The sequence below is a fragment of the Ascaphus truei genome, chromosome 2, assembly GCF_040206685.1.
Source record: "Ascaphus truei isolate aAscTru1 chromosome 2, aAscTru1.hap1, whole genome shotgun sequence".
Taxonomy (NCBI): domain Eukaryota; kingdom Metazoa; phylum Chordata; class Amphibia; order Anura; family Ascaphidae; genus Ascaphus; species Ascaphus truei.
Window position 1 is genome coordinate 175,296,211 of NC_134484.1, and position 23,224 is coordinate 175,319,434.

Here is a 23,224-nt window from a genome sequence, read left to right on the forward strand (position 1 = left end):
GGTAATAAGGATATTTTGCTCGAATGAAATCATCGATTTGGCGTGTGCTTGCTTTCTGTCCGCGACTGTTCAAGATGGCTTCACAGATCATGTACTTATACCCTAAAAGGGGATTAATATTGTTAACGAATTCATCAGCCATGTCTGAGTAGCACAAAAGCTGTGTGCAGGTCTGTGTTATTTGCTCATCAAAATGAATGTGCTGAATGGCTAACAAACTCCTGTTTTTCCTTGTCAAGGTCAACAAAAGTAACTACTTTGACTCCTTATTTCAAACGCCAATTGGATTTGTTTGTCTAATTGGGTTAACAGTTGTGGTTCGTGATATGGGACTGTGGGAGAAACATTTCTCCTTCTTTTATCTCGTTTGTGAAAAACATCCCTAGACTGTGAATGCGTTCACATAGTGTTTTTTTGAAAACTAACAAAGACCAGTGTGTGAAAATATTTCTTAGCCAGGCATATCAGTAAAAACACACCTGCAAAAAGAAATGTTTTTTCCCCGCTTACATTTCTGTGTGTATGTGAAAGTCTGGTTAACTCCCTGTCTGCATGAGTTTAAATACGTGTGTATATATATATATATATATATATATATATATATATATATATATATATATATAAATATATCTCTTATAAAAATATATATATATTTATATATAATATTTTATTTTTTTTTATATTGCAGGAGTACACACAACATTGATGGCATTAAGTATACCTTGTATGAAACCTATTTAAATGGTGAGAAACATGATTGAATTAAGTAATAAACATTTGTTTAAGCACAATACTGTTAGAGTCTCATACTTAGGATATTTCTCAAACATTAGGCCTGTATTATTAAAATAGTGTTTTCACAAGGAAGCATGAAGTGTATTAGTTTGTGTATACCAGTTTATATAGTACTATATATATATATACACACATATACATATATATATATACACACATATACATATATATATATATACACACATATACATATATATATATACACACATATACATATATATATACACACATATACATATATATATACACACATATACATATATATATACACACTCACACACTCACACTCACACTCACTCAGTGTGTGTGTGTGTGTGTGTGTGTATATATATATATTATTATACATTCTGAGATGTTATAGAAACGAACACACAACTGATTAAAGGACAAAATTACAATGGCCAAGCAAGGCAAAGGTAAGTAATAATTTACACATAATCCTGCTGTACACGTACAAGAAAGATGTTTGCACTTACTTAGGTGTTTTAATAATTGCATGTGACTAATATGCATATGCAATTCTTACATCAATTAACACACCCAAATGCAATGTTTTGCTGCAAAGTCAATGGCAGCTTCTCTAAACTTAGCAACTGGCTCCTGGTGGACCATTACTGAACAGACGATTACAACATAAATATTTATAACACAATTAATTATGAGTGTTAACATTTCCAAAACTTCACGTGTACAAGAACATAGTTGAAAGTTTGGAAACAACACAGTCTTCAGCATACATACAATAGTAATTAGATAATCTGAAGTCAACAAAACAAGGCCAAAGACATATTTTCTGAATTATAACATTTATTTTTTTTGTTCCTTTTGCGAGCGAGTAACAGGCCTGCTTGTTGTCTCTTGAATTTTTCTTTTGCCACCAACTTTAGGCACAACAGAGCCACTTTGAGTGGCCTCTGGCACTTCACGGGCAGGGCTTGTGGCCAGTGACTGTTCACCTACGGGGCTTGTGGCCAGTGACTCACCTACAGGGCTTGTGGCCAGTGACTCACCTACAGGGCTTTTGGGCAGTGATTCACCTACAGGGCTTTTGGGCAGCGATTCACCTACAGGGCTTTTGGGCAGCGATTCACCTACAGGGCTTTTGGGCAGCGACTCACCTACAGGGCTTTTGGGTAGTGACTGTTCACGGACAGGGCTTGTGCCCAGTGACACATGTGAGCAAGTTGGTAGACACTGCACAAGTGATGGTTGGTCTGTTTCATGTGTGTCTTGTTTTGTTTTTGTCGCCTCCTTTGTAGGTGTCTGCTGCTGAATTTGTACAGATGGCAGCGGTAGGATGTCATCAGGAACCTGCACAGCAATGTCTGCTACTTGACCGGTAACATTTGGGCCTGGTGAATGAATATCAGATGAATGTGGTGAAAACTGACCTGCATGAACAGATCCTGGCTGGGAGGTGTTGAATTGTGGTACATTAGTCATTCTCCAGTAATTAGCTTGTGTTTGCTGAACAACTAATGCTTCGAATGAGGTGTTGATTTTTTGCAACTGTTTAGGCACTTCAATGAAGACTCTGTGGAGATGTGCCAATTGTGATACTGTTTCTTCCTGCAGTCCAATCATCCTTTCCAGCACTGTCATCATGTCTGAATGGCGACGATTTTCTGCGTCCACTATTTTTCCCTCTGAAGCTACAATTGCATCGTATGTGGAAGTTGATGGACGATTTGGCGGTACAACAGTTTCTATTGGCACCTCTTCATGGTCACATGATTGTATTTCAGTCTCTTCTGTGGCGTCATCCTCATCATACTCATCATCCTCATCACCATGATGTTCTAAAAAGAAATGTACACATTATTAAATGGCATGTTAATGTATGCTGTGTTACTATGTAATTGTACTGTGTCCTAAGTAACACCTAACATGTTAGCATACGTTTTATAACCTCATTAAAAACTACCTTGACTTACGAATAATGTTTGGACTCAGTATGAAATATGAATGAATGAAAAGTTGCTCTAAACTCAGAAGTCCTACATGATAATTAACATCACTAACACAATACATGTTGCCTTACACTTAATTTTCACTGACACTAAGTAATCCTATTTAAAGAAGATGTGCAAAACAAATAATGCACATGACAACATAACATATAGAAGAGCACATATTATATGGCCAGCAAATGATACACTCACCTTCTAGTAGTGTTGAGCTGGCTGACCCAGGTGAAGACACTTGTTCCATCTCAGGTGACACATGTCCTCCAGGGGCAACTATATATAACAATAACATAAGTTTTACATTTACATGTGTAAATATTGAACAAACACTTATTGTATGTTCTGTATTTATGATTAACTAACAACATCAGTTCCTTAACCGAAAATGTGTGTGAAAGTGAACATAAATAGTTGTAATAACACTGTACATGCCTGTGTACTTAGAATTTTTGAGTTCCCTAACATACAACATACTATGTTTCTGCAGTAATGCGTGAGGATAAATAGATTAAATGAGTACATAAAAATCATATGTTGTGTAGTGATATCAGTATCATAATGTACATAACTATCATGAGATGACCATTCACAATGGTTATCATGAAGGTGGTCATATTGCAAAAAGTGTTGTTTTTGGTAGAGGATATGTGTGGTACATTAATCGAAGATGTGGCACACCTGAATGTGGCTGTGACTCAACAAGACAACACATGCAGTGTGTGATAATGTGTCTTTCATAGTAGTTCAACTATAGATATGAGTGAACTAATGTGTGACGTACGCTTTGATAAGTAATGAGTTGTTGGGGCATTTAGTAGCTAGAGTTAAGCTTTCAAATGAGTGTGATTAACTTCAGTTGTGCTATTCAGGTTGTAAGAAAGGTATTCCCTTCCCCAAAAAGCCTAATCAGCCACACCTTTCAATGACTTGAAACAGGTGCAAATGGTGTGAACTAAGTTGACCGTGAAATGAGGCTGTAATTAGTGTGTGTGCTGAACCCCACCCCCTCTGTTGAAGTGTATGCTGTGATGAGATATTAATTGCAGCTGCTTTAACACAATGGTAGATGAGCTAAGTAGTCATCTGCAGTGTTTAAGTTATGAAAACAATGACATAACATATGATACGTGTGCCTCATTATGCTGTCTGTATATGACATAAAGCAAAAATGGACCTTTTCATAAGCAACTATAGATGTGTTAGTGCCAGTGATGTTTGTAGGCCGTTACATGCAATTTCTTTGATGCATGCTTAAAATAGGCAGTAATGTCATGTTTGTCGGAGTAAAATCAATAAAATACACAATAATATGATACATATTTCTGTTCTGTACCTGTAGCTACTAATAATTTCTCATGAACATGTGTTACACATGTGTACTACCCTGTTGTTCCCCATCTTCGCCCACCATCAATTGCTTCCACTGCAGCTATGCATTTTGGGAATTCACATGTAAATGAGCACGCAATGGCACGTGCTATATTAGTTACTGCTTTTAGTAGGACTACTACATATATGTCTATTTTGAGATATATATATACAGAATCAGACATATACATATATAGATGCAGGTATGCTTATATTGTGAAGACAGTATAAAAAGCAGTGTAAATATGCAAAATAACTGTAAGCAACGACACGCCTAGTACAGTAATATTTATCACCTGCTGGAAATTGTGACGGATAAATTCCAATGTCACGGTCACCAGCCAAGCCTTCCACGACGACGGTAAGTAATTTTGGCCGAAGCAGCTCCTCCAATGGAGTCAATATGAGACGTTGTGGTGTGGGCCCACCTCCAGTGCCAGTAGCATGCACGCGTTGGTCTTGTATTTTCTTTTTCAATTTGGACCTAATATCATCAAATCTTTTCCGACAATGATACTTGTCCCTGACACTATTCCCACAGGCATTGACACCAATGACTATTGTGTCCCACATTTCTTTTTTGCTTGCTGCACTTGTCCGCCCTTGAAAAACATATAAAAGATATGAGGTAAATTAATAATAATATAAGCACCAGTTTCCTACACTGCTAGCTGTTCCAAGAGATAGCAAACATGCTGTTTTATGTGTAATATGTGCAGCACATGAGCATTCACTACTAAACCTATACATGTAAGCAAGGTTGCATTCATATTGTATGCAGTTCTGGCAAATTGACCGCCTGTGTTTATTTGTCCTTGTAAGGCATGATAAAAAGCTGTGTTTCCACACTAATGAACATAGAAAGATATTGTGTACCCATATTTGCATATGAACAAAACTCAGATGACCTAGGATCACATGTATTTGAATAATAAATGTAAAGTTACACTTACCTACTAAATGTCCATAGAGACTGTCATAGTGCTCCAGAATGCCAGTGACAAGAGCCCTATTTTCCTGGTCATTGAAGCGAGGATTACGTGGCTTCTCCACACGTTTTTTCCGAGCAGGTTTAGGGTCAGAGCTTGGCTGGTGCTGACTGGACTCTCCTTCTTCCAATGGAAGAGCCTCCAAAAGCTGGCCACCAGCAAGCACGCCACCACCAGACACCCCATCAGCAACTGCGCCACCAGCAGCACTCCCAGCACCAGCACTCCCACTCCTAGCACCAGCACTCACACTCCTAGCACCAGCACTCACACTCCCAGCACCAGCACTCCCACTCCTAGCACCAGCACTCACACTCCTAGCACCAGCACTCACACTCCTAGCACCAGCACTCACACTCCTAGCACCAGCACTCCCAGCACCAGCACTCCCACTCACAGCAACAGCACTCCCACTCCCAGCACCAGCACTCCCACTCACAGCAACAGCACTCCCACTCCCAACAACAGCACTCCCACTCCCAGCAACACCACTCGCAGCACCAGCACTCCCACTCCCAACAACAGCACTCCCACTCCCAGCACCAGCACTCCCACTCCCAGCAACACCACTCGGTGCACCAGCAACATCACTCCCCTGAACAGAACGTTCACTCCGACGCGTACTCGCACGAGTAGCACTCCCACTCCCACCAGCATCACTCTTCCCACGCTTTGCGGGCATACTTCCAGCACTCACAAAAAACAGACAAGAAATGTACAGGCAATCACACGACCCACTTCCACATATAAAACAAGACAAAGATGTAAACAAAACAACAAAGGACAAAGCTCACCCAATACACAACAAGTCTCTCAGTCAATATGCAAATCTTCAATCGTCCAGCTCTGTGCGTCTCTCTCTCTCTCTCACTCCCAACAACACAGAGAATGATTAGCAGTACACGTTGCCTTTAAATATGGCGCGCAATCAAAAACATGCTTGTTTCGCCTGATTCAGCAAGATTTGTGATTGTGCAACCTAACAGCACCCCGCCACGCACGCCGATACACCTGTGTGTGATCGGCTCATCATCGTGAGAGTGGGCGGATTTGTTTTCTGGTTGATTTTGAATGTATTCGGCACTTACTGCATACGGAGAGGGAAAAACGCCAATAACATGACTAATCGATAAGCTTGCCGATTTCACATAATCGTCGCTTACTGCATGAGGCCCTAAATCTATTTTATATATATATATGGTAGCTTTGTTCAAATATCCATTGTTCATGCATTTTATACTGTATGTAGTACTATTACTTATGTTTCAGAATAAAACATACATATACATATATATATATATAATGCATATGTGTATATATGTATATGTATATATATATATATATATATATGTATATATATATATATATATATATACACACACACACACACACACACACACACACACACACACACACACACACACACACACACACACACACACACACACACATACACACACACACACACACACACACACACACACACACACACACAGTCATGTGAAAAAGAAAGTACACCCTCTTTGAATTCAACAACACATGACATATTACACTGTGTCATGATTTATTTATGATTATTTTATTTATGATTTAACAAAAATAAAGCCAAAATGGAGAAGCCATGTGTGAAAAACTAAGTACACCTTATGATTCAATAGCTTGTAGAACCACCTTTAGCAGCAATAACTTGAAGTAATTATTTTCTGTATGACTTTATCAGTCTCTCACATCGTTGTTGAGGAATTTTGGCCCATTCTTCTTTACAACGTTGCTTCAGTTCATTGAGGTTTGTGCGCATTTGTTTATGCACAGCTCTCGTAAGGTCCAGCCACAGCATTTCTATCGGGTTGAGGTCTGGACTTTGACTGGGCCATTGCAACACCTTGATTCTTTTCTTTTTCAGCCATTCTGTTGTAGATTTGCTGGTGTGCTTGGGATCATTGTCCTGTTGCATGACCCAATTTCGGCCAAGCTCTAGCTGTCGGACAGATGGCCTCACATTTGACTCTAGAATACTTTGGTATACAGAGGATTTCATGGTTGACTCAATGACTGCAAGGTTCCCAGGTCCTGTGGCTGCACAAACAAGGCCAAATCATCACCCCATCCACAACCGTGCTTGACAGTTGGTATGAGGTGTTTGTGCTGATATGCTGTGTTTGGTTTTCGTCAAACGTGGTACTGTGCATTATGGCCAAACATTTCCACTTTGGTCTTGTCTGTCCAAAGGACATTGTTCCAGAAGTCTTGTGGTTTGTTCAGATGCAACTTTGCAAACCTAAGCCATGCTGCCATGTTCTCCTTAGAGAGAAGAGGCTTTCTCTTGGCAACCCATCCAAATAAACCATACTTGTTCAGTCTTTTTCTAATGTACTGTCATGAACTTTAACATTTAACATGCTAACTGTGGCCTGTGGAGTCTGAGATGTAATTCTTGGGTATTTTGTAATTTTTCTGAGCATTGCACGGTCTGACCTTGGAGTGAATTTGCTGGGATGTCCACTCCTGGGAAGATTGGCAACTGTCTTGAATGTTTTCCACTTTTTAATAATCTTTCTCACTGTAGAATGATGGACTTTAAATTGTTTGGAAATGGCCTTATAACCCTTCCCAGATTGATTGGCAGCAACAATTGCTTTTCTAAGATCATTGCTGATGTCTTTCCTCATTGGCATTGTGTTAATACACACCTGAATGCTCCAGACCCGCAAACTGCTAAAACGTTGGTTTTTATAGAGGTGGTCACACTTGCTGATGATCATTTAATTAAGGGCATTTGATTAGCAGCACCTGTCTGCTACTTCGCATCTTAATTCCTATGGAAGCAGTAAGGGTGTACTTAGTTTTTCACACATAGTTTCTCCATTTTGGCTTTATTTTTCTTAAATAAAGCATGACGGTGTAATATGTCATGTGTTGTTGTTCATCTGAGGTTGTATTTACCTAATTTTTAGACCTGCTAAGGAACAGATGATTGTTATTATGTCCTGATACTGTATGTAAAACCATGGAATTCAAAGAGGGTGTACTTTATTTTTCACATGACTGTATATATATACAAAATGAAAAGATGTTCAGGGCATTCTAATTGGGCAAGAGTAGGACAAATAACGTATATCTTTAGGAGCCGGGTGCTAGCAGTGTAGCTGGGATCACCATCCAGCGACAACGATAGATAGACAGGAAAAAAGATCTGCAGCCCTCTCTGGTTTAGTTTCCAATGTAAAAAAAGGCTTATTGCATCAATCTTACATGAGGGGTGAAGTACAGGAAAAAATGGAGCAACGTTTCGCTCCTCCCGGTTCTTTGTCAAAGGACCTGGAAGTCTGAAACGTTGCTCCATTTTTTCCTGTACTTCACCCCTGATGTTAGATTGATGCAATAAACCTTTTTTACATTGGAAACTTACCAGAGTGCTGCAGATCTTTTTACACACACACACGCACGCACGCACACACGCACGCACGCACGCACACACACACACACACACACACACACACACACACATATATATATATACAGTATATATGTGTGTATGCATGCAAACATGTGTATACAGTATATATACTGTATATATACTGTATATATACTGTATATATATATATATATATATATATATATATATATATATATATATATATATATATATATATATATATATATATACACACACATATATGGGCTGGTTGCCCATTTGAGCACTGATCTAGATGTGATAAAGTAGCATAATGTCATAAATATGTTATATGTCTGTGAATTATTGCTACTAAATTGAATACCTTGATCCTATATTTATTGGTGGGGCATTACCTCATCCACTTTTGATTTTCTGATAATCTTGCTTGAAACACTCCTAAGTAATACTTTCCTTTCCACTTTATTTTTCACATGACTGTATATATATACAAAATGAAAAGATGTTCAGGGCATTCTAATTGGGCAAGAGTAGGACAAATAACGTATATCTTTAGGAGCCGGGTGCTAGCAGTCCAAGAAGCCGCCGGAGCCAAGGTAAGTGAGGTTTACAGAGGCCTTCCCCGGCACTTCATTTAAGTGCCTTCGGGAAGCTCGCGGGGCCACTCTAAACCCCGCGCCCCCCCGCAGACAGTCTCATGCCCCCCAGTTTGTGCACCGCTGGTATACAGTATATGAATGTTTTTTTTTCATCTTCACTTCATTTTTTTCTGCAACTATAAAAGTAACCACAATCAACATTTCTTCTCTTCCTCTTTCTCTGACATTTTCCTCAATATCAGAATGACCCTTTCTACTGTATATGCAGCCTGTAATTTATATTCTTGTTAAAGTATTGTACATGTCCAGAGCTGTTTAAATAATGTGTGTATTCACCAGATACTACTATAGTCGTCTGACTCCATACACACACATTTAATAACATTTTCAGAGCTCTTACCTTTGTGAGAAATATTAAAATAATGTTTAACCCACCCCTGAATCTTTATAGTCTGGCAACCTCTAGAATCTAAGCCAATGCAACAAAACTCCAAAAGCCCAATGGCCTAATAATTAATAATTGGCATAAGTAAAAAGGCTGAATCAATGGAATGTTGTTCAGGCCTAAAAAGGCCTAATCCTTTAGCTTGTGAGCTCCCTTAAACCACCTTCCACCATACTGAATGCATCCAATGCATAGGTTTTGGATGTCAGGGTGTCAATGTGCATCCCAAATGTTAAATGGGAGTCAAACCATATGCCCAAGTATTTAAAACTAGTAACAGGAGTTAGGGTGACATTAGCATTTGTTCTGATCTGGAGCTCACTCATTGGAAGCTTCAAAAATTTAGCCTTGGTCCAAAATAAAATTGTTACAGTCTTGTCAGTGTTTAAAAACAGTTTGTTTTGGGAAATCCAATTTTCAAGTCACAAAAAGTCAGATTGAAGATGATGATGGGGAGGGGGAGAGATGAATGGGAGGGGGAGAGATGATGAGGAGGAGAGGGGGAGATATGAAGAGGAGAGAGATGATGAGGAGGGGGAGGGAGGATGAGAGAGAGAATCAGGGAGAGGATGGGGGGAGGGAAAAAAAATTGTGGTCAGAATTAATATTAATGGGGCCCTGAAACTTTTTTTGCCCAGGGGCCCGTACACATCTAGCTAGGCCACTGACATGAGAGTTGGAATTTGACAGTATCATTATAATTGTAATACTGTACCAAACCAGTATCATATGTGTGTCAAGTGACATTCACTTACTTTTTCTAATGATGTATTATCTTTTTCTATAATCTGATAACAGTTAGGTTAATGTGAAGTGGTTTTGGTTAATCTCTTACGCAGTAGTGGACACCAATTAATAGTCAAGTGTGTATGTACATTGACATGAAAATCAAGAAACAAGAACACAAGTACAAATTTACCAATGGATTGTTAAGGTTGTTTGGCTCCATTTCACATGGGAGAGTTTTGAATAGACAGGTCTGTTATTCCATCAGGATTTGTTTGATATTGCTCTGGGAATTTAAAGATCAGGATGGGTTATATCCTTTACTGACATTAGACAATGGAATGATAATTGATTGATGATATCAGCTAATTGATTGATGAGGTTGTCAAAAGAACATATATTTAGCTGTGCTTTCTCTTCTCACTGTGTCAAATGTCTGAGCGAAACTGATTTAACCACTAAACTGAGCAGATGTGATCAGAAAGTAAATCAGCCACATAAGCAACATGAAAGTGTCCTTTCCTCAATGTGACCTCTGTTACTGATAGTTCACTTAAAAATATATATGCTTCATAAATTTCATATAAGATTTACAAAGACAGGATTATCCATTGAAAGCAAAATGGACTTCTAGGTCCTCCTTGTGCATGAGACCTAAATCATGATCCACTTACTCTGATGCTGTATAATGGCAAATGGTTTGATTCTGTAGTGATAAAGAAGCTGGAAAAGTGGTACATTTAGACATACATTTGAAGGTAGTTAAATGTTTATTTCTATTAACTATTAACTATTTCAGTACGAACACCTGAGTGCACTGCCGAGTCTATTTGCACCGACTTACAATATTTAAGCAATTTCTAAAGAACAAAAAAAGCATACGAGTGTGAACATATTCTGAAACTCTTGGTAATTTGGGTTATAGTGATGAAGCATATTTATTGTTAGTTACTACAGTACAGTGATTTTCCACTACAAAGTGGAATTCCACTGTTACAGTACTGTACTTTCGACTATAATGTTTATTCCATATAAATGGATATAGATCATGTATACATACAGTAGGCCATTATATATATCTGAATAAAGGTGACATTCATGATTTTTTATGTATTCTAATGTATTCCAGATTCATATATTTGAAACATATGTTCAAATTAGCAAGCCCATCTGCTAAGCACCAATAATAGATCATTTACTGTATTTGTAAATAATTCAATAGACTGTAAGAATAAAATCATCAACATTTCCAGAGTGAAATATGGATAAAAATTTCATGAATGTTCGTGCATTTTGACATTACAACAGACAGTTGCTTCTTTGTTGTTCATGTTTAAAAGTTTATGCCAGCAACACCAGAGTATACGTATTTAAAATTGGTGAAAATTTGCATGTAATTGTTGATATGCAGTTTAAAATAGTTTTGGACATAAAAGTTTTAAAACTCTATATAAGTTTGTTGAACGCATAAGGGTTATTAGTCTAAAAAATGCTACCACATAATATAAGAAGGGTGCACAGGTCACAATTCTTAAAGGGGAAAACCCTAGAATTATAAACAGCTGGAGGGGTGCTCCATCTCTTTCTATAAGAAAAAAACCCACACCCAACAATCGGACGAAAAATTAGAACCCACCAAACCCAACAAAAACTAAACACACATTACTATTATATAAAACAAGAATGTATTATCTTAAAAATTAGTCAGTTTGAGCAAAAGTAGTAAAAACAAAATCTGCCTTAAACATTCTGTGCTGACATGAAATAACAAAACATATAAATGACATATACAAATTATGATTTATGAGTGCATAAATGTATCTAAACTGCATTTGTTTGTTATACTGTATTGTGAACACCTACCTGATGAAAGGCCACCTATGTGCCTGATAAATCACTTTTTTATGTATTGCATGGTTCCTTGAAATTAAAAGGCAATTGATTTGCACTACAGTACAAGATGTGTTTAAGAAGTGATTCTTAAGAAATCATGGTACTAAGATCGTGAGTCTACTTTATCTATGGAGTGTGCTGTCTCATTTCTCTTTTTTCTTTCTTGATAGTGTGGCCACACTTAATGTAACATGCTCCTCTTTTGAGTTTTTTGCTCAGTTTGGATATCTAGGATATTTGACCTAAACCTGAGTTTATCGTTTAATGGGAATGAGGTTGAGGGATTTTGGTATTGTAATTCAAATTGATACCGCTATTTTTTTATTGGCTATTATGTGCTGCAAAACAAATCTGCCCTTAGAAAGGACCTACTGTATGTATCCCTGCAAACATGAACTCATTTTAACCATGAGCTAGCTACCGGTATCACATGTACGTTACTTTTTTTTTGTCGACGTGCTGCTTAAAAAGCTATAAATTGCAATCAAAATACAGAAAGGGGTGATGAAAGTTATATGAATAAATTTAAGGGAAAATAGGATTAAGCTCCATATATAATTCTACTGTACACTACAAAAAAAAGCAAAGGAAATATATTAACATACTAACATGTTTCTTATGGTTGGTAGATTATTTAGTAGGGTGTGGATTGCAAATTTTCTAAGTGAAGAAGTAATGAAGGAGGTAATTGAATCAAACACAGTTCCACTTTATTGCATCTCATATGCAACTGTATGTATAATAGCTTCAGTGCAAACGTGGCTAAAACATTAACATTTAACAAACTGGTCCTATAAGAGAGCCAGTCCACTTGATGTTACTATTGCACAAGTGGTTTTAGTGCATAATTAATGTAATGCAGTCAAAGAGAATATGAGTACACGTGCAGAGTATGTGCTATTTTAAATCTGTTTGATAACCTACTTAAATAGTTTTATTACATTCTTGATGCAATTTTTTTTATTTATTTTTTAATTAGGAGTTTCTGGACGAAACATAAAATGAATAATAGGTCAAGTGTAAGGTTCATGTAAAATATTGTTCACCACAATAATCTAACAATCCAATTGTGAAAGTTTTATTTTCCTATAGTACATAGATCTTTAGGAAAATGACACAAAGTGTATGAAATATGTTTTTTTTTCTCTAACATTACCTGAGAGTTATAAAATATTAATGAGAACTGACATGTCTTATCTGGTACTTTGATTTGTTTTTGTTACTGCTTCCACAATATTCAGAAAATATGTTGGCTTATCAATTTATGTAGATCTATAGTAATGAACCCTCGCCAATGTGTTCATTTTGTATCCTGCTCTGTCAGGAGCTTGAATATATGCAGCTGATTTCTGCAGTAGACGTGGATGGTAACAAGAGGGATTTAAAACATGAGCTTAAGGCCATGGTTGTCTTTCTGGCATAGCATTTCCCCTATCTGATGGATGTGACACATCTGATCATTTTAAATGTAAATTTGCAGCATGTCTGCCAGCTTTCTTTAAAGAATCACTAGAGAGGAATAAAAGAGAGCAAGAAAAGAAAATTGAACTCTATGGTATAGATATCCTGTAATGGCTTGAATTTTTCTGAATCCCTTCTCTGCCTTAAATTTCATTTGATTTGCATAATAATATTGGACCAGCATAAAGTGATTGAAAGCCTACTATATCTTCACATTGCATTCAGTTCAAATTACGATAACCGGTTCTATCACATAGGAAAATAGGCAATACTGTTTTGAAAAAAAAAAAGGCAGCACCTCAAGCTATTAAAGAGCTAGTGCATCTATAAATGTGTATTTTTCTGATATTTAAATCCCTATTGATACATTGTACATTGGCACGTGATAGTGTTTACATAGAAAAAACAAGATGTTAAACATTTTGAAAAAAACATAAATCATCTACTGTAGGTCTTTTTACAGGCTGAGAGGGTTCCAATCTAATCTTCTGTTTTAATAAGCTTTTCATTCATTGATGGAAAACATGTACTGTAGGTATCAATAATTGCATGTTTTTTCTTAAGACAAGTGAGTAAAAATCTAACTGTTTAGTTAAACAAGGTTACAATTAATGCTCACAGGTTTTTTTTGTTTCAATTTTTTTATTGTTTTATCAAGAGATATACAGCATACAATGATAAGCATTTGGGAAGAGAAGAGAGGCATAAAGGTAAACATTTGGTCTTCTGTGAGGCTCGATAGGCTGATGGCATTTACATATGCATAATTGTTCAAACTCTTTTATAGCCCATCTTTTGTTTCTGTCAATGTTCCCTTTCAACTTCTTTATGGGGAAGCAGCCGCTTCCTAGGATATCTCTTAGGAATACAAAAAGAATAGAGAAGAGAAGGAGGGGAGAGAAAAAGAAAGGGGAGATAAGGGGGTCATGGGGTGGGAGGAGTCATTGGGACCTAAATAGAGCAGGGCTAGGAGGAGGGAGGGGGGGGGAAATTCCACCTCCTTTCCGCCTCACCTCCCTTATCGCCTCAAATCAGCATCCCCAGATGTCTTTATATATTTTGGTTCTTGGCTGTCTTAATTATCAGGCCAAATTTCCCAGACTTTGTAGAATTGATCTACTCTTTGGTTGAGTTGTGCTGTAAGGAGTTCCATTAACTTAATTTCTTTGACTCTACGAAGTACAGTTTGTCTTGAGGGGGCATTAGTTTTTTTCCAGGCTGCTGCAATAGTGCAGCGAGCCGCCGTAAGCACATGTGAAATCATTCTTTGCATTTGGGGCTGAAGGCCATCCGCAGGTCTAGAGAGAAGCAAGGTCAACGGGTCCACCTCCACCTCCACCCCCAGGAGTTCCCGAATCATGGTTTGAATCATAGACCAGAACCCCTGGATCTTCGGACAGGTCCACCAGATATGAGCCATGTCTCCTCTTTGTCCGCATCCCCTCCAGCACAAATCCGGGGATCCGGAAAAGATCTGGCTCAACCTATTCGAGGTGAGGTACCATTGGAATAAAATTTTATATATGTTTTCCTTAATGGTTGTACAAATCGATGTTTTGGATGCTGCTTCCCAGATATCCTCCCAGTCATCTCTATCAATTTCAACATTCAACTCCTCGTTCCATTTCAACATATAATTGTGATTGGAGTTTGCCGCAGTTATCACCATTCCCAGGTAAATCTCTGAAATCAAACCTCTACAGTAGTAGCCTCTATTGCACAGTTTCTCCAACTTCGTTTGGGATTGAAATCCTGATTTTTTTCAAAATTGTTTGCAGGAAGTGCCTAATCTGGAGTTACTTGAAAATTGGCAGATTGGTTGTATTATATTTTTTTTGTACAGTCGCGGCTAAGCTTATTCTAAAGCTTACCCGCAATTGTTCGGGGCTGTTTTCTTCAGCAGCCGAACTTGTCCGCGCGCCAGCCGCATCTCGCGGCCGCGCTCCAGCCACATCTCCATTCAGCGCTAATGGCGCTGAACAATGAAAGCGCCGCAGGTGCCAAAAATAATTAAAAAAAGCCCGCGTCTGCACGCGGTTTAAAAATTCCCGCCGTGGCGGCCTCTTTAGACTCAGGGCGGCCGCCACTGTAAGTCTTGATATGGTATAATTGTGCCCTTGGCTACAAAGTCATCGGCTACTACAATGTTTAAGTCCCTTGAGTTCTTTCGGAAGGCAGCCAGGCAGGAATTCGGGGTTACTAATTATTGGGGTAAGTAAGGATGGGGAGGACGCAAAATTATATTTTCCCTTATTTTTAGACCATATCTTAAATGTACATCTCATTGCTCCCAGCTTAAGGTTTTTGGCAAAGATCTCTCCCCCCTTCCCAGACCAAAGTGTGGCTGGAAGAGAAAGAGGTTTCGCGTAGGTAGACTCAATCCCTAGCCAGCAGCACATTGCTGGACTGTTGTTCCACATTATAACTTGTTTTAGCTGGGCCACCTGATAATATTTAATGATATCCGGGACTCCCAAACCTCCGCATTCTTTTGGGGCTAGTAGTATTGATCTAGCTACCCTTGGTCTTTTGTTTTTCCAAATGAATTGGAAAATTCTATTTTGGATATTTTTAAGTTCGGGGAGTGGAATATCTACTGGTAGAGTCTGAAAATAATATAGAAGTCTTGGCAGGATATTCATTTTAACTGTAGCTATTCTTCCTAGCCAAGATATCTGATATTCGTTCCAGCTCTGTAGATCTTTTTTGATTTGTGCAAAGAGCGGGGGGAAGTTGTGTAGATACAGTGACTTATAGGAATTTGTTATCTGTATTCCCAGATACTTAATTTTTGAGGCACTCCATTTATAATTAAAGTTTGATTGTAATAGTTTGATTTCAGGTGCTGTCATTGTGATGTTTAATGCCTCTGACTTATCAGTGTTAATTTTATACCCTGAAATTTTTCCGAATTGGTCTAATTGGGCTTGCAGATTCGGGAGGGAGGTCAAGGGGTTAGCTATTGTCAAAATAATATCATCCGTGAACAAGGACATTTTGTAGTTTGTCTCTCCAATTTCTATTCCTTTAATATTTTTTTCGTCTCTGATTGTCGCTGCCAAGGGTTCAATGGTAAGAGTGAATAGGAGCGGAGATAAGGGGCAGCCCTGTCTAGTACCATTATTGATTTTTTTAGGGGCTGAGTCACCTCTTGGGAGTTTTACAAAAGCTGTGGGAGTTTTATAGAGAGTTCTAACACCCTCTAGAAATTGGCCCTTAAATTCGAATTTAAGCATTGTTTGGTCTAAAAAGTCCCATCTTATTATGTAGAAATCTTTTTCAGCATCTAGAATCAATAAGATTGCCTTCGTGTTATTGAGATGTATATGATCGATGATATTGATAATTTTCCTGGTGTTGTCGGAAGCCTGCCTTCCTGCGACAAAACCAACTTGGTCTATATGTAGCAAACTGGTTAGAATAGGGGTGAGTCTATTTGCAAAAATTTTGCTGAAGATTTTTAAATCTGAATTTAGAAGGGAGATGGGTCTGTAGTTACCGCATTGGAGTTGGTCCCTTCCGTCGTTATGGAAAATTGCAAGATTTGCTTTGGACATTGAAGATGGGATGGCTGCTCCTTCTAGAAATGAGTTAAAAACATCAAGCATGTATGGGGTTAAGACTGTTTAAATTTCTTATAGTATTGATTTGAAAAACCGTCTGGTCCTGACGTCTTATTTGTTTTCAGTTGTTTAATTGCATCTAACAGTTAATCCTGTTTGATAACTTTGTTTAGTTCTTGGGAGTTTGCTTCTGATACTTCTGGGAGATTGCACTTCTCTAGATAACTAGAGATAGCTTCTGGGCCTGAGGATCTGTTTCGAGGAAAATTTAGATTGTATAATTTAGTGTAGAAATCTGAGAACTATTTTGCTATCAATTTTTCGTCAAATGTTTTAATTCCCGTTCTGGTTTGTATAACGGATATTTATGATTTAGTTCTCAGACCTCTAAGTTTGGAGGCTAAAAGGCGTTCCGCCTTATTGCCCTTATCATAAATTTTTTGCTTGGTCCACCTTAGCACCTTCTCCACCTCGTCCAATTGGATCTATTTAAATTCAGTCCTGGTTTTGTCTAATAACTTAAATAATTTTTTGATGGATTGCTTTTATGTTTTTGTTCTAGTAATTTTACTTTTTCTGATAGTTATTGTAGAGTTTTTGTTTCTCCTTTTTTTTGTGTAATGCTATAGATATAAATGTTCCCCTTATTGTAGTCTTATGGGCTTCCCATAGCATCGCTGGGGATTCCACCGATCCCTTGGTTAGCCTAAAATATTCTATTAGTTTTTGTTTGATATTACCCTCAACTTCCAAATGGTTGAGTAGGGAGTCATTTAATTTCCAATTGTATTGGTTGTTTTTGCTAAAGGGTAGAGAGAGTACCAATTCAACTGGGGCGTAGTCTGACCAGAATATAGAGCCTATTTCTGACTGGGAGGATGCCTGGAAAACCTCTTTGGTACCCAGAAAATAGTCAATCCTCGAATAGGTCTGGTTTGGGGTAGAGTAGAACATGAAGTCCCGCTGCCCCTGGTGTTGTGCTCTCCAGATATCGTTTAGTGAGAATTCTTTTAATATATCTCTGAATTCTTTGGCCTTTTTCTCTGTTTGTCTAGAGTGGGAGGTTCCCACCTCGCTTGACCTATCTTGATCTGAGTCGGCCACCATATTTGGGTCAATCATCAGTGGAAGTTGTGAGGCTAGAGAACAGGCATCATAAGAACTGGGTAACAGAGATAGACTACTTCATAGTGGGGAGGATTAACTAGTGAGTGTATCTTTAGTCCACTGACAGGCATTGTGCTTTATACCTGGGTCAACAATATTTGCAGGGTATCTCTAAGTAAAATTCAGTTCTTCCTATTTTACCTCCTGAGATTGTACCAGTGAGCGATGCCATCTTTTGTTTTTGTTTTAGAACAACACTAGATGGCGCCCAAGGGTTATTATTGTCTATCACTTATATATTTAACAGCTTTTATAACTAGGGAACATGAAATACTTAATACAAACTTTACTTTATGTTAACTTAATTATGGTGACCATAGAAACATTTTAAACTAAATTCAATATTAATGTGAAGGGAGAAATCTCAAAGTATGTAAATGAACATTGTACAACCTGAGTCCTCGTTAGTTCCTCCATTGGTTGCTCCCTTTTATTTCTTGTGTCCCTCTGGGTCAACTCTGAAGGTCTAGTCTCGCTCGATTGCACGAGGGACCCTCCGGGCTCCCGGCTAAACTCGCCGAGACTCCTCTGTGTCGGACAAATAATTCGAATCCAGCTCCTCCCCCCCCGAACCCCCACCCCCCACCCGGCGACCAGCACCCCCCAAGCGGAGATAAATCTATGCTTACGGAGTATACCTCCAGCACTGTGTCCCCCCTCACGGGTAGAAGGTGAGAGGGCGAGACCAGGACGTGTGAGCGTCAGTAAGCTGATTTGCTCAGCTAGACTCCGATGGAAGCAGGGCCAGTGAGAGATGCGACCTAGGACACCGGTATGAGCATGCCCAGGCGAAGGAGGGGGCAGGAGCGGGCCCAGAAGAGGGGGCAAGGGGTAGGGGGGGGCGAGGGGCAGGGGAGGAGGGGAAGGGACGCTGAGGCGAGGGAGTCTCCCCATGCCGCCGGAACCTCCATAGCGATCCCAGGATCATCAATAGACCAACGGGGCCTCTGTTCAACTTGAATGACGCTTGTTGTCTAGGTGCAGGAATAGTGGTCGGCTGAGGCTCGTGGGAGCTGGTCGTTTTAGTGGTGGTATCCCTCACTCCTCACCAGCCAGGATCCTCTGCGTGGCTATTCTCTGTGAGATTCTCGGCATTCTCGTCTGCGGCTGTTGATTTCGTTCTTCCTCTGCATCCTCATGGGCTGCTCCGTCGTCTGTGTCGGAGAGACCCAATCCTCTCAGGAATCGCGGGCTGTCTTCTGGCTATGTTAAGGTATGGAACTTTTCTCCTGTTTGGACCACAATCTTGAAGGGAAAGCCCCACCTGTATTTCACTTTATTGTCCTTTAATTTTTGTGACAGGGGTTTCAATTCTCTTCGCCGATCTATAGTAGCCTTAGATAAGTCGCTATAAATTTCTATGTGTGAGTTTCGAAAGTGCAGGTTACCCTTTTCTCTACTGGCTGTTAGGATTTTTTCTTTTGTTGAGTAATAGTGCAGTCTTATGAGGACGTCTCTAGCCCTCTTGGGGTCTGCAGATTTGGGGCCTTGGGCTCTGTGGGCCCGGTCCATTTCCATTTTTTCTGGTGTTAGATCAGGTACCAGATATGAAAATAAATCTACTAAGTAGGGACGTAGCAGCTCAGTATCTACCGATTCCGGTACAGTATGTATCTAACCTGGAGGTTTTGCCGGCGATCCCGGTTTTCTTGTTCTTGTTCATTTTCCCTGAGTGCTCGGATTTCAAACTGCATGCGGTTGATTTCATCCTCCGCCGAGGAGTGGGCCTGCTCCAGTACCTCAACTTTGTTTTTTAAAGTGTCTGTTTTTGCTGCCAGTAGATTCATGTCTGATTGAAGAGTGTGCACAGTTTTTGACAGGTCTTCTTGAAACCCGTGTCTCATTTTTGTAAATAAAGCTTCTAGATACTCTATATTGATTTCTATGTTTGCTCTGTCCATTTCCGGTCCGATGTACCGCCAGGGCCTTCCATCGTGTCTGTCAAGTCGCATCTTGAATAGGCTCGTAGCTCCCTGCGGACCTCTGGCTCGGCGGAAAATAGTTTGAAACACTCTGCTGAGACGCTTTTTTTTGTTTATTACTCATTCTTGGTACTTTCCCCTGCTCTTCTTTAGTTTTTTGGGGAGGAATGTCTTCCGATTGGAGCTGTTTTACTGGGCTATTCAGCGGAGGGCTCTGGAGCTATCTCCTCAGGTATCCATACGTGGTGACGTCACAGGAAGTTTTCATGCTCACAGGTTTTTAAGGAAAGATTCATAAAAAAATAATAAATTGAATATGTTTGCATATACTGTATTTATGCCATTGAAACAGAAATTAGCCAAATGTAAAATTGACAACAAATAATTTACTTATTTCTAAATGTCATTTACTTATTTAAAGTGAGAAATCCATTAACAACATTTCTAAAATTTGTAACATTTTATGGAATTATCAGTTTTGATTTCAAGTACAGTATATGATTATTTTCTTTTGTATCAAAACACTAAATAGAGACTAGAAAGAAAACAGAATACTGGTACTTTGTGACCCTCAATATTCTATCAAACTTTGTAATTTAAAATGAATATTTTCCTATTTAAATACAGTAAGGAAGGTTTTTAGTTGCCAATAGTGGTGAACCAATTACAGTAGTTAACTCCCATTCCTGGGCCGTGTCTCCTTCCTAGAAGAGATTACTAAAGAAAAGAAATGGGGATGTGGTCTTGAGTAGGCTTTAGGAGGGAGGAGACACTGAGAAGAGCCTAGGGGATAGGTATACAAACCTGGAGCATCATAAGATGATGCAACAAGAAATAGCTGCATGGGCCAAATGGGATAAGCCTAGTGCCTCTTACATGAATTCTGTTTCTTTCTATGTAGAATAAAATTCTTTGGCACTATGCAATCTGGTGAGCAACAGGTTAATGCACAGTGACCAATGCAGATACTTCCACTCACGTGAAAAAAGTTAATATATGTAGCCAGGTCCCCCATGGCTCCCCGAAACTCCATTTCACCTCCCCCACCTTACCTCTGCTGTTGCGGGGAGTTGCAGGTGGCGATGGGCTTGTTGGCGGCTCCCTCCACAGGGCGCCACCATGTTGTGTGGGTGCACACATGCAAGGAGGCCCGCACATGCGCAGAGGAACCAGTGGTGGCCTTTACAGGTTCGCCCATGCGCAGTACAATAGGCGCAAGTGGAGGTAATAGGCAGAGGCTCCGCAAGGGACTACAAACCCCATAATGCATAGGGGCATGCAGGTCACATGTAGCGCAATAGCCAGTAGGGCTGGAGCTTCCCCTGGAAGGGGATATTGATACATTGCACACGCTAGGAAGCAAGTCAGTCAATGCTGGGACAAGGATAGGGTAGGAGGTATGTGCAGGGGTCTGTGACTCAATGCACTAGGCCAGATCCCCCCTAGGCACCAGCTAGGCCCCGACTCATGCAATCAGATTGTGGCTGCTACAGGGACAGGCCCTTAGGTAGGGACCCTGCCCAATTAGCTATTTTGAGAAGCCAGGGACACAGCTGCAAGCTGCGCGGCCCTGACTATTGTGTTCTGGGACCAGATCACCAGAGCAAGAGGAAGAGAGACTATCTGCATGTGGGATCACTCTGTGGGATATCACCCCACGCGGAGGCGGAATCATGGCGGAGGACATTGCTTTAATCGGCGGATCCTCCCTGTTGTTTACTCGGCAGGTACCTAAATCTAAAGTGCACCAACAGTATACACACACCATAGTGGCAGCGCTGACCACATATAAGGGTGGGGCTGTTTTCCTTGTGGACACCAGGGTGGTTGGGTGTCCGAGGGCCCATCAGGTATGGTGGACATGGTGTGGGTTACACGGTGGTGGGATAATGCCCTGCGAGGCGAATGGGTAGCTGTAGCCAGTAGAGTTATAATCCGTTTATTTCTGTTTACTATATGTTCTTCAGTAAAAGGTTATTCTTATCACATACTGTGTGTGTATATCAGTGCTGTATCACCCCATGCTCCCCGTGGTGGAGGTTTGGGATCCCTGCAAGCTGACAGGTCAGTCAGCACCCGTAGACTCCTTACCCTAGGGGGAAAGAGGGCTACATTTTGAGGCGCTGCTGAGATCTCAGACCTGGGGTGCCCTATTTCACAGCCAAATTATAAAACAAAGTTAACACCATGGTAATAGGTTCACACCATCAGGTCCATGACTGGGCCTTAGAATATTGCGTTCCATCGCACCATGTGGTCGCTATGGGAGGTGTTCCCATTATTACCTCTATAACTGCCGTTCGATATCACGCAAGAAACACCCCGGGTCTGGCCAGTGCCAGGATCCTAGGATGCAAACTCGATATGGATTACTGAGATATTACCATGTTACTGGTCACAGACCATGACATATGTTTGAAGATGCTCCTCAGTCCCAACCTCAATCCGAGGTCCTGCCCCAGGGCTGCCCATTAATATACTCTGGACTAGCCTAACCTCACCTTTTTCCGCAGTCCAGGTCTCCATCTCCCCTTCCAATCCAAGGGAGTGGAGGTCCGTAAATGTGGCCACCAGCACTTCGGCCAGACTGGATGTAGCACTACCCCGAGTAATTTTCACCCCAAATGCTGCACAAGGAACTACCAGCTGGGCCAGGAACCCACCACAGTCGATTCCCCCTAGTCAACAGATAAGAAGTTATACGCCAGTATCTAGTCCCAAACCTGTGACTGATAGTCGCTTAACAGTGGGCGGCTCCATCCTGGTCATGACCCTGCCACAATTAGTAAAGGCACTGACCATGTCATCCCAGTCACAAAATTATCGAAAGCTCAAAGCCTTCTCTGGGGTCCTTCCAACTCCCCTTGGGGAAGAAGGGATAGACTCCTGGAAAGCACATATGCTAAAAGTATTG

At 40.0% G+C, this 23,224-nt stretch overlaps 1 protein-coding gene across 1 annotated transcript; it reads right to left on the reverse strand.

Moving 5' to 3' along the window:
* Positions 1 to 1,602: 1,602 nt before the first annotated feature.
* Positions 1,603 to 20,340, reverse strand: LOC142488163 (uncharacterized). The gene is made up of 5 exons (XM_075588538.1): positions 20,008 to 20,340; positions 19,438 to 19,591; positions 17,962 to 18,360; positions 2,958 to 3,035; positions 1,603 to 2,594 (listed from the first exon to the last, which is right to left on the reverse strand). The coding sequence occupies exons 1-5, from the start codon at positions 20,338 to 20,340 to the stop codon at positions 1,603 to 1,605; spliced, it is 1,956 nt and encodes a 651-aa protein (XP_075444653.1).
* Positions 20,341 to 23,224: the final 2,884 nt, after the last annotated feature.